This window comes from Cryptomeria japonica, chromosome 10 (genome assembly GCF_030272615.1).
Source record: "Cryptomeria japonica chromosome 10, Sugi_1.0, whole genome shotgun sequence".
In the NCBI taxonomy this organism is placed as follows: domain Eukaryota; kingdom Viridiplantae; phylum Streptophyta; class Pinopsida; order Cupressales; family Cupressaceae; genus Cryptomeria; species Cryptomeria japonica.
The window spans coordinates 158,151,448-158,167,610 of NC_081414.1; the positions used below are offsets into that span (position 1 = coordinate 158,151,448).

Sequence of the window (16,163 nt, forward strand, 5' to 3'; positions counted from 1 at the left end):
ATTTGTGATCAAAGAAACGGGACTCGGACTCAGCTCGGACTCGGCAAGGCCGACTCGGACTCGGACTCGGGACTCGGCGTCAGACTCGGCTCCAGACTCGGCTGGACTCGGGAAAGTGAAAAACTCAAGAAATTTAGAGATTTTTAAAGATTTAAAACTTGTTTCAAACACCCTTTATTGAATACACCTTAAAGACACAAAAACATCATTAAACTCGGCTCATTTGATTACATACACAAGTATACATCAATCACATAAGCATAAACGCAAATTGTAGCTGAAGAAAATAAGAAACATAGATATATAAATATTGTCAAATGTATACAATATTACAAAACTCATGGAATAAAAAATCCATGTCATCATATGATCATCATCAAATGTTTCATACAAATACCAAAGGTAAATAGTAAAACTAAATACAACTACAAGTGTACAAGCCTATGGCTGAGATGGCCGTGCACCCTCTCCCCCTGGCCCCCTGCGAAGGCGTTTAAAGTAGGTCCTGGATGATTCAGCAGCCATAGTTGCTCCCCGTGACACCATGCCATGCTCACCAACATCAGGAACGACTGTGTCATGCTCACCAACATCAGGAACAGCTGTGTCACTCCGAGTCTCAGTATTTCCTATCTCTGCTCGTGTTCTCTGCTCCTCCTCTGCTATGGCTACAGCCTCAGCCTCTATATCTACCTGGTCGATCCAATCAATGTCATCATCACTAAATACAGCTGTAGGAGTCCCAGGAGCTGTCTGATTCTCATTGGCCCACGCTGCTTCAAGATCAACCTCATCTAGAATGATAGGAGACATGTCAACTGTTGCATTCTTTCTCATTCTCAAGCAGAGGTTGTAGTGAACAAAGACGAGATCATTCATCTTCTCCACAGATAATCTATTGCGCCTCTTGGAGTGTATGTGCTCAAACATACTCCAATTGCGCTCACAACCTGATGCGCTACATGGTTGGCTCAAGATACGAATGGCCAACTTCTGAACATTTGGTGTCTCTGGGCCAAAAAAGTTCCACCAATGATCTGAGTTTGAAATGAGAAAAATAAATAAAATCAGTCTCACTCATGAACTCATTTAACAAGTTACAATATAGTATTGAATAAAACTAAAATTAAGCCTAACAATTTATTTTTACCTGGCATCATAGTTGTTCTAGCATGTTTGGCGACAGGACGAGAGAAGGTCTCCCCTTGTGCATCTGAAAACATCTGTAGCTCTCGAAAAAGGTCTATCTGAGAAGTACTGGCAGGTCCCATCTTCTCCATGATTGCATATAGCCCATTAAGGACCTCCGCATCAGCCTTGAAAGAAGGGATAAAACGGAATGCCGGATTCAGATAATAGGCTGCCGCATGGATGGGCCTATGTAGCTGATGATACCATCTCCTATCAATGATCTCCCAAATGGGACCATACTTGCTCTCATCTGCTCCATAGACGAATTTGATGGCCTCCTTCGCCCTATCCATGCCCTCATATATATAGCCCATTGCGAGCTTATCTCCATCCGCAACTCGCAACAAAACCACCAAGGGCTTAACAAACTGCAAAATTGAAAATATTGTGTAATTTAGAAAAATGAGCAAATAAGAGAATACATATAATAACTTATAAAACATGAAGCTAAATTGTAGAATTTATAAAAAAATTACCTTCACTATCTCATCACAAGGGACCCAAAAGCCTTGCTCATCAAAAATGCAGTCTGCCATCTCTATCCCTGCAGGGGTGGTAGCATAGGATGAGGAAGACCACTCCTCACCAACAATCATACGTCTCAAGGCAAGCTTAGACCTAAGCATGGACTACAATGTGAGGAAGTTTGTGGCAAATCTTGTGATTCCTGGACGATGCAACTCCTTCGGCTCTGTGTATTGTCTCATAAGAGCCAACACCCATGAATGATTATATACAAATTTGTAGACATTTCTTGCCCTTTCTACACATCTCTTGACCCATGGGATTTTTCCAATATCCTCCAACATGAGGTCAATGCAATGAGCAGCACATAGAGTCCAAACTATAGATGGGTGCCTCTCCATCAATAGTCTACCTGCAGCAACATAATTTGTTGCATTGTAAATTGTAATTAATGGAGGTACAAACTACAAGATAGTAATTAATTTGCAAACAAAATTAGTTTGTAATCAAAAGTTTACCCGCAGCAACATAATTTGCTGCATTGTCGGTCACCACCTGTACCACGTTCTCCTCACCCACATCTTCAATCACCTCCTCTATCTGCTCACATAGGTAGGTGGCATTCTTGCAATGGGCGGAGGCATCAATGGACTTGATGAAAACGGTGCCCCCTGAAATAAAAAAATAAAGCTAGGTCAATGATCATTCAATAAACCATTAGATAAAAAATAAAAAATTAAAGACTATATGAAACTAAAATTAATCAATCACCTGCGGAAGAAACAAGAAAATTAAGGAGAGTTCTATTTCTCCTATCCGTCCAACCATCAGTCATGATGGTGCAACCTTTAGTGGTCCATATGTGGCGTTGTTCATCTAAATCCTTTTTCACATCATCCACCATTTGAGACAAAATGGGTCCCCTCAAATCACTCTCACTAGGGGCTTTGAACCCCGCCCCGCATATGGTAATGGCATCAACCATTTGTTGCCAATAAGGAGACCTATCACAAAGAAACTCAATGAAATAAGTTAAGTATAAAAATTCAATGAGATAAGTTAAGTATAAAAATTAAAACAATCAAAGTTATCAAACATAAAAATAAAACATTCACCTGGCTACAAAGAATGGAATACAACTGTAGCTCCAAAACCTGCCAATTGCCATTTTAGCAGCATCATGGACCTCCTTGTTGCAACCCATGCCCTCAAGCGACGGTTGGGACCCAGGAGTAGTGCGAAGCACAAAGAAGGAATCCAACCTAGATTTACGAATCCTAGGTCCAATGGTAACATTCCCACTATGACTACTAGTGGTAGGAGCATGAGAAGTGGTGGTGGCAATGGCACTGCCACTTGTAGAAGCAGAAGCAGAAACGGAAGCACCAGCAGTAGCAAACTGAGTGGGACGATATGGAGGTAAGGAAGAAGGGCCTCCAACACAACCTAATTGTGTCCCTCTTCCTAAAACTGTCTCTCTCCCAATGGCCGCTCGATCCTCCTTTTGTTTCTTTTTTCTTTCAATCTCCTCAACCATTACATAACAATCACGTATGGCCTCAGAGACTGCTTTTAGGCATGGTTCGGCATCATGTCCACGCACACCAGCAATATGGTATTTCAGCCTATATATACCTCCATGGAATATTGTTTTGCAAAACATACATTTTGTTTGCCCCTTTCCTTGCCCTGGAAAATCCTCATGATATTTCCAAGCAGGGTCCTTTCTCATGGGGGGTCTAGAAGCCGAAGTAGACATTTTAGGATAGTTTTGTGAAAGTTGAAGTTGAGGCAAATAATAAAGTGAAGTTTGCTGCAATAAAACATTACAAATACAAAATAAAATTAATACATACATTCAAAAAAACTAAAGTAGGGTTTGTAAATTTTTTTTTTTTTAAATTGTAGGGTTTGTCAAACCCTACAATTTTTTTAAAAAAAATTTACAAACCCTACATAGTACAACTACATACTACATGCTACATACAAATTACAAACATACAAAAGATCTTGCATGCAAGAAAATTTAAAACTTTCAAAATAAATTAATAGAAAATGGAATTTTTGCATATAAGAAACAAAATAATGTTAAAAAAAACAATCTTACCTCTTACAACAAGCTTGAAATGAGCTGCAAACTCTTCCTATCCAACTCTTGATGCACCAAATCGAAACACAATGTAGCTCCAATGTGAAAAATTGAAGAAAACTTGAGCTTCCTCCTTGCTGGTTTTTCTTCTATGCACCCTTGTTTTTCTTCCCAACTCACTTGACTCTTCCTTTTTTTGCAAGTGAATGAAATGAAAGTCACTTTTAGGGCTAGAAGACAATTAACATTAAAAAACCGATTTAAAAAAACTTTACAAACTATTTTTTTTTTTACTTTTTATTTGCTGCCAATGCCGGCCGAGTCCAGGGCTCGGGACTCGCCGAGTTTGGCGATTTTGGGCCAAAATCGCCAACTCGGCGAGTCTGGCAAGTTTAGCCTCCAGACTCGGCCGAGTCCGAGTCTGAGCCCCTGGGACTCGTTTGGCCTGGCTCGGACCCGGACTCGCCGAGTTTAGGCGATTTCGGGCGAGTCCCATTTCTCTGTTAGAGAATATAAACATGCCGATGTATGCTGATATAAAGTCAGATCACAAAGCTTGACTACTGCAACATTCAAATTGAAGCCATAAAATCATAGGTTAACAATGTATTCAAGCACCAACATAAAGATATACCTCTAGTTGATGAAGCAAAGGCTGACTGAGAGTCTAAAAGCACTTTATTCTGCTGATAAACTGATAAGTCAGAACTAAAATCCTCTATCATACACTCAAAACACTATATAGGAGCATACCAACCATAATTCGCAAACTCTACGAGTACTAGCCAAGTTGCTGAATACTCCTTTTTTTACTGTGTGAATTTTTAGAAGTTTAACTCACAAGTTTGAAGGGGCGATTATTTGGCAAAAACTTACCAAAATGCAGTGAGTCCCTGGGGAAAAATCGTGACACAAGAAAAATGCATTGATACAGTAAAAAAATGGGTAAAAATGCTGATGCGAGTGAAATGCGAGTTAAAAGGCATTTTTCACACTTTTTCTGTTATAAAACCATGACCAAAATTTGCCAAAAATGTTATTCGTTAGTGTACTTTAATTTTTCATTTGGACTTTTTTTTTATAAACCACCTAGATTTTCTCTTTGGAGATGTCAATTTTATAATTTTATTTTATTAACATAAAATTTCACCTCAAGGACTATGCCCCCAAATCCTTGTTGAAGAAGGTTGCATCTGTCACCCCACACCCCATATCATTGAGGTTAGTGACCGAAACTGCACTGCAAATTATTTTTGTCACAATTCCAAGATGCTACTTTGTGCTACTTTCTTCCTTGTGAAAGTTGGCCTTGCTCTGCCCTATTCTGTTTGGTGTTGTCTTTTTTTAAATTTGTTAGCCCTTGAATATAGACATGTTCATAGCCAGTCAACCCTTCACAACAGATTGAACAATTTAAATTATGTCAATTGTTCCTTCAATAGGCCATTGTAGTCAACAATTTTTAATTTAACAGCAACAATTCAAATTTATAATATCAGCACTTACCTAACATTCATGATAATCAGCCCTCACACAACAATTTCATCTTTGGTTTTCCTCTCCTTCAGCAATTATTTAAGCATACCTTCTTCAAGGGTTCACTTGCTCTAATACCATCAAAAAAACAAATGGACAGATTTTGAGTGAAATAGATGGCACAAACTCTAATATGTGTATGCTTATATTTAATAAACTATTTAATCAATGTTGGATAAACAAAATTGACTTCACATACCAACACAACTTCAAATTGTTATATTTTTTAATCACTACTTTTTGTTGTTATCAATAGTGTAGGTTTACATATAATCATAATGGCATTTAGCTCTGCATCTGGTTCGGATTCAACGAGTGCAAGGCAGCTCATTGGAAGGAGATCCCTCGAGAGCCATAACCCCAATTAGAAATATGGCATAATAGGACCAGTACAAGGGTCCATTAGTTGTACCTGGTCCAAGAAGAAGCTTAGTAGAGGCATCAATCGACTCAAATACCATCTTGCAAGCATTCCTTGTCATGCTACCAAGCCATGTGAAGCAGGTTCTAAGAGGTAAAACGAGAGATGATGACCCTTCTCGTCACACTAGATGAAAAGAAATTGGAGAGGGCAAAGGCACAAGCAACTATACAAGAAGCCAATGCTCCTAATTTTTCAAGAGAATCTGATATGTATATGCAAGGCATTGTGAGCTCTAGTCACAGCCCGCATATACATGGCCCATCCTCCTCATCCAGTTCGAGCAAAATTCAGTTTCAAGGGTTTTTTTTGGTGCTTAGAAATGCACCAGGATCATGACCTTCATTGGAAGCTACTGGGTGGTACAAGGAGGTGCACAAAGAAATTGTAATGTCCTCTTCTCAAGCATAATCAGTTTGAGGACAATTAGCCTATTTTCCAAGTTTTCTTGTAGACTAATTGGTGTGCAAGGGAGAACTCCAACTTTCTTGGAGAGCACAAGATTGATCAAATGTAATTACCACCCTTTTTTATTTTTAACTGAAATAAACTGCAATGTCCTTATCACTTTTTGATCACTCAATTCCCAAGATGGCCAAGGTAAAAGCATAAAATGTATAGGACCACACAATCTATCTATAATGCAGCAATTTGAAAGAAACACACTTGGCATCAATGTCAGCCAAAGCTTCACTTCTTCAATGGAGTGTGTTATGCAAGAACTGAAAGGAAAACACTTCAAACTTATTTCAGCGGAGTGTGCAACACAATGAGCACATACACTTCTCTCTTATTCAACGGAGTGTGCAATTACAGAACACAATCACTTCCACTTATTCAGTGGTGAGTGCAATCACAACAGTCACAGCCACTTCCACTACTTATTCAATGGTGAGTGCAATCACAACAATTACAGCCACTTCCACTTATTCAGTGGTGAGTGTGATTATAACAAGATGCCAAATTCAGACCATTGGCGGTACTAACATCTAGAGTATTACAAGGTTAGATCAAATGTGCTACAAACATAATATAGAAATTTGACTATTGTATGTGCTGATATAAAGTGCTGATATACTTAAATGTTTATTTCATGTATGGCCAGTGAATATGGTGTGGCCCCTTAAAGGAAGTGAACCCCTTCATCACTTCACACACCCCATTCACTAGTTAGTACAGTCAACCCACACAATAGTATGGCTTGCTAAAACTTTACACTTCACTCCCTGCAGCTTAGGCGGCAAGAACAAATCTGTATGACTAGGGAACAAAGATTATTTGCAGCAACACTTCAAACAAGATCTGAAAACTCTAGTTGGTATGGCCCACAAAGTACAACTGACATAGAGGATAGTATGGCCAGCCCAGCATCTGGATCACCTCTAAATTTTGTTAAAAAGGAAACTCACTAAAAATAACATCAAACACACTTCGCAAATCAACTCATCAAAACACATCAAATGTACCCACTATCAACAACAAGATTGGAAACTTCACTTGCAGGCACAGTTGTGGCTCTTGTATGAAACCACCAAGACCAGCTAAGAGGGGTTTAATCCCCAAAACAAGTAGTTTCAAGAGGGTTTTCATTCTCAAGAAAACCAGAGATGAACATAGGTTCTCAAAATTGCAAAAGAAAAAAATCATATCGAGTCTAACCACAACAATGAGCTCTCAAACTCCTTTTATAGCATTCTAGAGAGAAAATAATAATCTCCATTTTTCCTCCGCAAAGACTTTTTCAAATCAAAAAATTCATTATGTGCAAAAGACCCCCTTGTGCCTAGGCATCCCCCAGTAGGTACAACTTAAAACACTTTTAAATAAGTAACTATATTTAGTTGCCTTTTTTATATTTCCTCCTAAGGACAACTTAAGTTATACTTATTTAATAATTTAATAAATCGCCGAAGTCGTAGAAAAGCATCAAAATTAGACAAATATGAAACTCTGATCATATCATTATGCCACTACGGATTAGAATTTAGGACGATGAACTGAAGCAACTTGGCAATTGTCTAAAAATAGCATGCTTCTCCAAAAAGTTTGGAGAGCTCCCAAATGGACAGTATAACATTTTAAAAACATCATGAGGCTTACCAAGACCACTTGAACTCACTACCGTGATCAAAACCATTGCTTGATCAATCCTGTGCCCTCCAAGAAAGTTGAAGTTCTCCTTTACCCATCAATTAGCCTACAAAAAGACTCGGAAAATATGCTAATTGTCCTCAAACAAATTATGCTTGAGAAGGGGGCATCACATAAAATAATGCCAAAAATGTACCAGTTTAAAGCAGCACTACCCCTATCTGTAGAAAATAGGAAACAAAACTCTCTTAAAGAAAAGTAAGTCTAAAAAAATTAAGAAAAATAAAAACCTAACTATAAGCTCGAATTTGTCTCCTCTAGGAAAATAGAAAGTTTTGTCACTTAAGTCATTTTAAAAAAAATAAAATGAATTTGACTTGTTAACTTTGTCAGATCTTCTAGAGTATTTGAAATATAGGGAACTTTTTCTGGAGTTTATGTAAATTGTTGAAACCTATCTACGGAGATGAATTTGACGATTGCCTCTAAGAAAACAACTTTCTTAAAAAGAAACTTTCTACAAATGGAAAGTTGAATTTTTTAGATCCTTTCACCATTCCTTGTGCTAAAGATAGAATTGTTCTAAAAACAAAACAGATTTTCTACAAATACTAAAACCCTACGGTAAGATGATAAGATCAATCCCAAGATGTAAAATTCCTTACTAGACTGATTGCAAATAAATGTGTATGTCCAGAATATGCAGAAATGTATTATTTAATTTAACTGGTTGGTTATTGAAATGTCTATGAGTTTCATTCAACGGTATAATCCATGCATCCACAATTAACTTTCATGCTTAATGATCAACAAAGCATTGATTGAGCAATCATTATTCAATATCATATGATTAAATACTTCAAGGTGCACCTGTTGGTTCGCAGTAATGTAATGCCAAACTTGTTGCTTTGGTCTTCCCCGGAGCGTTATCGTGGTAGGCAGCGTGAAAGACACCTGCGATGCCAAAGTGCTGTTGCTCCCTCCCGAACTTCGTCTCCACTAATCCTTTATGGTATAGTCAACAAATACGGGTCTGGTCACTGCGTGTAATCTGGGCTACTCACGCGATCTTTATCATTTCCGGATATCGGTCTCTTGCCACGGGTTCGTGTTGTGTTTGTGTCTTCACCCTGCGTTCGGAAGGCACCCCGTCACTGAGCAACGTCTACGCAGCCCCCAAAATTGCACTCATCATACATGATGGCCATGATATGCCATGGATAACTGCAGGTTAATAATTTATTTTTGCCCTCGTAAATAGCTTCTTATGGGGGATAACTGCAGGTTAATTATTTTTTTGGTCCTCATGTATAGCCGCTTTTGGTGGAGAAACGCATGTATAAAAAAATTTCAAACTTGCCGCTTAAAAAAACTTACGGACGAAATTTATTCTTTTTATGAAAAAGCATTCTCTTAATTAATTAATTGTAAATTATAATACAATTTTTTGGTAATTTTTATTTTAAAAGAAATATAAAGTATTACCTAAAAGATTTAATCAAAAAATTAAAAATCAAAGAAAAAAAAAATTTTTAATGTAATTAAATATCAAATATAAGAGATAATATTATTTCTTATAGTTAATTATTATATTAAGTAAAAAATATAAAATTAAAAGTGAATAAAATATAAAATGCAAATTTTATTGCAAAATAGAAATCATCAATTTCTATGTTAATTTTAGATTTACAATATAAAATATAAAATTAATAAAAACACTTAAAAAATATACAATACAATAAATTTAAGTGTAAAAATTAGTCTATTTAAAAAATATATATTTTACACATAATTTTAAAGAATATATAATATCTATAAATATAGTTTTAAAAAAATTAAAAATTTAAGATTTTAAAATACAAACTTAAAAAATTGATATAAATAAAATATAATTTAATTCATTTATATTTTATTAAAATATAAGTAAATGATATAGTTTTAAATATTAAATATAAAGATATGTGAAAAAATAAAATTTATCAAAACAAAGATTACCCATTTTTCTATAAAGCTAATAGAATTAAATATAATATTGCTTAATATTATATAGATTTCTAGTGGACTAAATATGGATGTTAAGAACATAAATTTGATTCCATACTAATCAAATATCACATCATTTATAGTATGTATAAATTATGTTATGTATAATTGGTCAATTGAACCAAATTTTTATGCATAATATGTAACTCAAAAGTATCATAGATATAAACATGCAATTGACAATTGAACCAAATTTTTACAAATAATATGTAACTCAAAAGTATCTTACATAAATGATGTCTCTATCTTGAATATGCAACTCCCTCCATGATCCCATTGTGGAAGGGGAAGGTAATTGAACTCACACATTAAAACAATACCTTTTATCCCCAAACATTAAATCTAACATTAGATACTTAACAAACTACCAAAATATGTAAGTGCAAAAAATTGTATTGATTATCCATAAGAGTGTCCATCATGTTATCTACAATGGTGTTGATCATGATCCTCCATTACAAAATTGAATTATTAAATCAATTCAAAATTCAAAAATTCAATTTTTAAAAAAATCACTTCATATTTTTTTTTACCATCTCCAATTTGCATTGCATCCATTATTGTTGGTGTCTGGTTAAGATCAATACAAAATGGCAACCTATGTTCTCCAATGCTTTGTTGATCATGTAAAGTTGCAACCATACAAGCATTTGATAAATTGACATAGATAAAGAGTCAAGTGTAAGAGTAAAATATGTATAGTTAATCTAAATAACTTTAGTGTTCTTAATTACCTGGAATAGTTTGTTGAAATGTCTGAGTAGGGATAACACTAAGTGTTGATGGTTGAGTTTCACAAATTGCATCTATTATTTATTTGATCAAATATAAAAAAAAAAAAAAGTGGTTAAAAATAGGAACTAATAAATATTCCATTTAATTAAGGAACACTTTTAATAGTTACAAAAATTACCATCTATAATTTGTACTTCATCTATTGTTGCTTGATTTAGATCAATAGAGAAGGGCAACTCGCGTCGAGCATTTTTTTCTTCATACAAAGCTATAATGACATATTAATAACATTTAAAATAAAAGAAAGAATTATTGCTATGTAAAAATACTTAAATAATTTTGAAAGTATGTACTCACAATGTTGTTGTTCGATATTAACAGTTTCATTGACTATTGCTATTCCTGAACGATTGAAGACCTTTTTATCCTTTTTTTTTATACCACTTGTATAGGGAAACTAGAATTTTTCATGCCCCTCAACTCTTTCATTTAAGCCTTGATGAATTGTGTTTCTTCTTTGATGAATAGAATGACGTTTGTGCATTTTGCTTAGACTAAACCATGTTGATAGTCTTTTCATGGGCATATTCTTTGAGCCATGGATCGATGTAAATTTGGAATATGAACCAAGAGATGCTTGGAGATCATTTTTAAATCTCTCCACACATAGACTAAAAATAATTTTTTCATCATCTTTGCTTGGTAAATCTTGGAGTAGTGAATGTATATAATTAACTGAATTTTGGAACTTATCATTGGAGGTATCAGATGATTTCCCAGCATCTATAATAGACATAAAAATTATAATATCAAAAAAAATGAAAAAAATAATTTCTATAAATGGTGATATTGAAATTACCTGTTTCACCAGTGGCAACAGAAATTACCTGTTTTTAGGTCTTCACCAATGGCAACAACAGTCATATCTTGATTTGCAACGGGAATGAAACAATCTATAATTAAAATAAGAATTAATTAATTTTAAGAACCATGAAATTCAATCAATATTTTATTATAAAGACCACATCAACATTACCAATTTTATTATTCTCACGACTACAATTCCCTGTGACATTATTATCATCATTAACAAATGGAGCAACATTTGTAATTCATTGAGAATATTTTAGCTAGTTTTAAGAAAAACTATAGTAATTATTAAAAAATATATACATAAACTACTTCAATGTTAAATGAGACTTACCAACAACTTGTTCATGCTCATTCATTTTCTTTTTCTTTAAGAGATATGAAATCTTCAACACATGTTTGCATATATTCCCTCTTTGTGCCCACTAGCAATCACATACATGCAAATTTGGTCCAAATTTTCTTACAAGATATCATTTCATTGGAATGGATTGACTTTTTATCTTGTATGTGTTAGGGAGGAGATCATATGGATGACAATTTGTATCTGGTATGGATAAAATGGCTCTACCCTATGAAGAAGTGTATGGATAAGCCAATTCATTCTCCTTGTGCATTTCTTAGCACGATCATTTAGATAATGACTCTTGATGTGGCAGTGGTAAGACTCTATGGAAGCATTGGTTTCCTGATTTGCATGAGAGAAATTTTGAAAGCTTTTTGCCCACATTGCTATACAAACAAATTTAATGATGTTTTAGTAAATACAAAAAATGACAAAAATAATACAATTATATAGAAAGAAAAATAAATAATTTTACAAACTTACCAATACAGCCCTCATCATGGCACCAAGTTTTTTGAAAGTAATCAATGAATTTCTTCTCTTCTTTGAATTCCTCAATTAAGTCTTTAATCAATTGAGCAATGTTATCTTCATTATCACTCATTGCATGCATTATATCACCCAATCTATCAAACATTTTTTCTCCAACATCCTTACTATTGACATACCTAGATTATAAAAAATAATATCAATTTTTAGGGTTAAAATGTGTAATTTTCTACATAATTATTTAAAATATTAACTCACCTATACACATTTTTTAGCCATGCTCTACGCACATGCCAGATACATAGAAGTACTCGACAACCAAAAGATAATCTACAAGTTGAATTATAGAAATTGATAAATTACATTATAACAAAATAAAATGTTAAATTGAAATTACCGAGTTATCAATTATAAAAAATATAATATTATAAACTAAACATCAATCAATTATGACAAGTTGAATTTACTTTATATATAGAAAGTAAGGGTAATCAAAACCTGATGGCTTCAATCTCAGCACTGGCATCATCTGTCATGAATGCATTGACATGCCAATCTTCTTTAGACTTTTTCCCTCGTTTGTAAACTTTTGTTAGCCACTCATTTAGATCCTCAACTTTATTTCTTGAGGATATGGCCCATGCAATAGGTACACCAGCCTCTTGTTCATCAAAAATCAACAAGGTATATAATTGATACTACACATAAGTACACCATTGATAAATTAAGATAGTTAATTAAATCAAATAAATAATTAAATTAAAATATACAAATATAGTTAACATTACTTACACCATATTTATTTGTTGAGAATGTTGAATCCATTGCAATAATTGAGTTGTGAGAATGTTTCGCCATCATTTCTTGCATCCATGGTGTTTGAATACCTATGATAAAAGGAACATTTTCTATGTTGTCTGGTCTTTTGTAGTAGAAAAAATTATATTTCTCTTGTGCATGCCACAAGCTGACACTTTTTGCATCATCTTCATTCTTTTGGGATTGAATAGAGCGTACTCTTTTCCAAGCATTCAACACATCTTTTCTCAATAAAAATGTATCTCTCTTATTCATCAACTTGATCAAACTTTGATCCAAGTATTGTTGTTCACATGTTGTGTCAATCCCCACCCCCATTAGTAATAAAGATTCAATATATGATTTGCATCCATTTGACAAAATTGGTGCAAAATTGCTTCTTGGGTCACCAGAAGGGTCATTCCTCCCATGACAAAATTCACCATTAGCATCACAATGGCTCCACTCGTTATATCTAATTATTGCAACTTGTGGTCTACCATACATGACCTTAACATGAAAGTGGGCTCGACAACCCCTTTTTTGGGTAAAATTTTGTATCCTTTGCTCATTTGTGGGTTTACCTATGTTGTCTTCGGGGCCAAAAACACACCAATATCTGTTTATACACACAAATATATATATATATATATATATATATAAAGTGGTACAACAAAAATAAAATATAAAAAATAACATAGTTAATAGGTATATCAAATCTAGACAAACCTTGAGTATATCTTGGTAGTGTGGTTATTAGGGTTTGTTGATTTGTCCTCTCTATGCATTTTGCGTATAAATTTTGTTTCTACACCATCCAACAAACCTTCTCCTTTGATAAAATGAGGGAGTATTTCAAGAGGGATTGCAACACATAAGTCTATCTTAGTATTATTGTCTCCAATAGGTGTCCATTCAAGGTCTTCACTTGAGAAGTGATTTCCTTGGTTGGGAATGTCTTGCACATGTAGTTCGAGGAGTGATTCCCATTTATTTTTTTCTGACCATTCTGAAAAAAATTAAGTTCATTTAAAAAAAATGTATGAACAACTATGTTTAATTCACTATTCACTTCATGAACTAAATGCAACTATTGACCATAAGGATATCTTAAAAATTCAATATTTTTTTAATACAATCTAATGGTGCTCGTATTTCATATATTAAATCAAATGCTCAAAAGCATACATAATAGATACATTGGACTCAATGTTTATAATATAGTGTATATGGTGAAAAAGGATATAACAATGTTGAAAGACTAAATGAATTCAACCACAAAACCCTAGCCTAACAACAACGAAGATCCACCATAACATATGAAGATTACCTAAGACAATGTAAATCAAATGAAATCACAAAGATTATACCATCACATGTCCAATAGGGTTTGGATCTCCATTCTTCCTATCTCCATTGATCTTGCTTGATATATTTGCTCTCAGATTTTATATGTGCACAAGAGCTCAACAAAGAACGGAAATGTGGTTGCAAGTAGGATCTCATATGAAAAGCGTAGTGTAGTGAAATGCATAAATTGATTAGCCAGTCAGGGTTTGATAATGAAGGAAGCATCTCCTTATATAGAAGACACTATAAGAAATGGAGGGATAAGGTTGAGAGGTGTAAAAGAGGTCGGCTATGATAAGAGGGTAGGTAGAGAAAATAAGAAAATAATGATAGGGGTAGGTAGTGTAGGAATTAAGAGATGAATGACATGTGTCATGGGTAGAAAAGGCTAATGAATTAATTAAATAAATAAAGATTTATTTAATTAATAGAAGAAGTGGGATCAATTAAATAAATAAGATATTTATTTAATTTAGGAAAATGATAATTTAAATAAATAAATGTATTTATTTAAATGAGAAATAAGGCTAGAAGAGGATAAATGAATTAATTAAATAAATAAAGATTTATTTAATTAATAGAAGAATTAGGCTTAGATAATTAAATAAATAAAATATTTATTTAATTAGACATGACAATTTTAGGTGTCTACATTTTGCCCCTCTTTGAGACAATGCGGCTTGTCGCGTTGTTTCAAAGAAGATAATATGAACTGATACAAAGTTGCCCCAAGATGGGAATGATATGCCCCCTCGAGAGATTGGATGAAAATATCTGGAAAGATCGTAGACAATCTCTCGATAAGAAAGAAAGGCTAGAAAGGATTGACCGGATAAAGTGACAGAGTCACGGGATAAAGAAGACTGACTCGGGAAACAAGGGCTAGGGCTAGGGTAGTCTATAAGATAGACCATAAAGGGAAAACATCCTCATTGTCATCCACACATCCAAGAGATCAGAGTGCAGAGCGAGATAGAGCAGCAGCAGTCAGCAACGATGGCATTGGTTCACAGATTCGATCGCGTTCGTCGATATCAGAGGCCAGCAGATGCAGGAGAGCCAGTAAGTACCACAAAACCTCCTTGTACTTTGTTGCAACAAATGTTTTCATTAATGCATCATAGGTAGCACAATAAATGCATGTTTAGGAAATGTCAAAAATGTCCAAAAATGTCGAGGCACGTCTGTGCTGGTGCCAGGCGCATCTATGTTGGCTAGGTGCGTATGTGTCAAATGCAAGCGTGTCTGCGTTGTTCAGGCACATTTGTGAAATATGGGCACGTTTGTGCAGGATAGGCACGTCTGTGTAGAGCATAGGCACGTCTGTGTATTTTAGGCACGTCTGTGTAGAGAAGGCGTATTTATGCAGTCTTTGAGCACGTTTATGTCATGAAGGCGCATTTATATCTTCGAGGTCAAATCGACAGTTCTGTGATGAACATACGCCGTCGATTGGATAAGCTGCTGAGAGGATACACTCAAGCAGGTCCTCTAGGGAAGACGAGGGTAGCAAATAGGGCTAGGATTGACAATTCTATGATAGAACATACGTTGCCAATTAGGAAACTACTCAAGAGGATACACTCAAGCAGAGGCCCTAGGATAGGATAGATCAAGGCACTTTGTGATGAACAGTGAGTACCAAGACATAGTACTTTGTGATGAACAAGGAGTACTAAAATATGAGCAGCACTTTGTGATGAACAAGGAGTGCAAAACACGTAGTACTTTGTGATGAA

The 16,163-nt window shown here is 34.7% G+C and overlaps 2 protein-coding genes across 4 annotated transcripts in view; both read right to left on the reverse strand.

The window, feature by feature from the left end:
- The window catches only part of LOC131057704 (uncharacterized), a 197,224-nt gene extending 188,143 nt beyond the window's left edge, over positions 1-9,081 (reverse strand). Inside the window, exon 1 of one of the 3 annotated variants that reach the window (XM_059212544.1) lies at positions 8,664-9,081. The gene's annotated coding sequence lies outside the window, so the exon portion shown is untranslated. Of the gene's footprint in view, positions 1-8,651 lie in introns of all 3 variants that reach the window. The other 2 variants (XM_057991854.2, XM_057991853.2) reach the window with 2 other exon arrangements.
- On the reverse strand, positions 178-1,816 carry LOC131057703 (uncharacterized). Its single transcript, XM_057991852.2, has 3 exons — positions 1,668-1,816; positions 1,151-1,559; positions 178-1,037 (listed from the first exon to the last, which is right to left on the reverse strand). The coding sequence occupies exons 1-3, from the start codon at positions 1,785-1,787 to the stop codon at positions 442-444; spliced, it is 1,125 nt and encodes a 374-aa protein (XP_057847835.1). The 5' UTR covers positions 1,788-1,816; the 3' UTR covers positions 178-441.
- Positions 9,082-16,163: the final 7,082 nt, after the last annotated feature.

What these genes read in the sequence shown, in the direction of transcription:
- LOC131057703 (XM_057991852.2), bottom strand. Translation starts at nt 1,787, where the DNA reads ATGATTGTTGGTGAGGAGTGGTCTTCCTCATCCTATGCTACCACCCCT. An exon ending in CTTGTGATGAGATAGTGAAG is followed by an intron (nt 1,560 to 1,667) that starts GTAATTTTTTTA and finishes TCAATTTTGCAG; the next exon opens with TTTGTTAAGCCCTTGGTGGT. An exon ending in TAGAACAACTATGATGCCAG is followed by an intron (nt 1,038 to 1,150) that starts GTAAAAATAAAT and finishes TTTCAAACTCAG; the next exon opens with ATCATTGGTGGAACTTTTTT.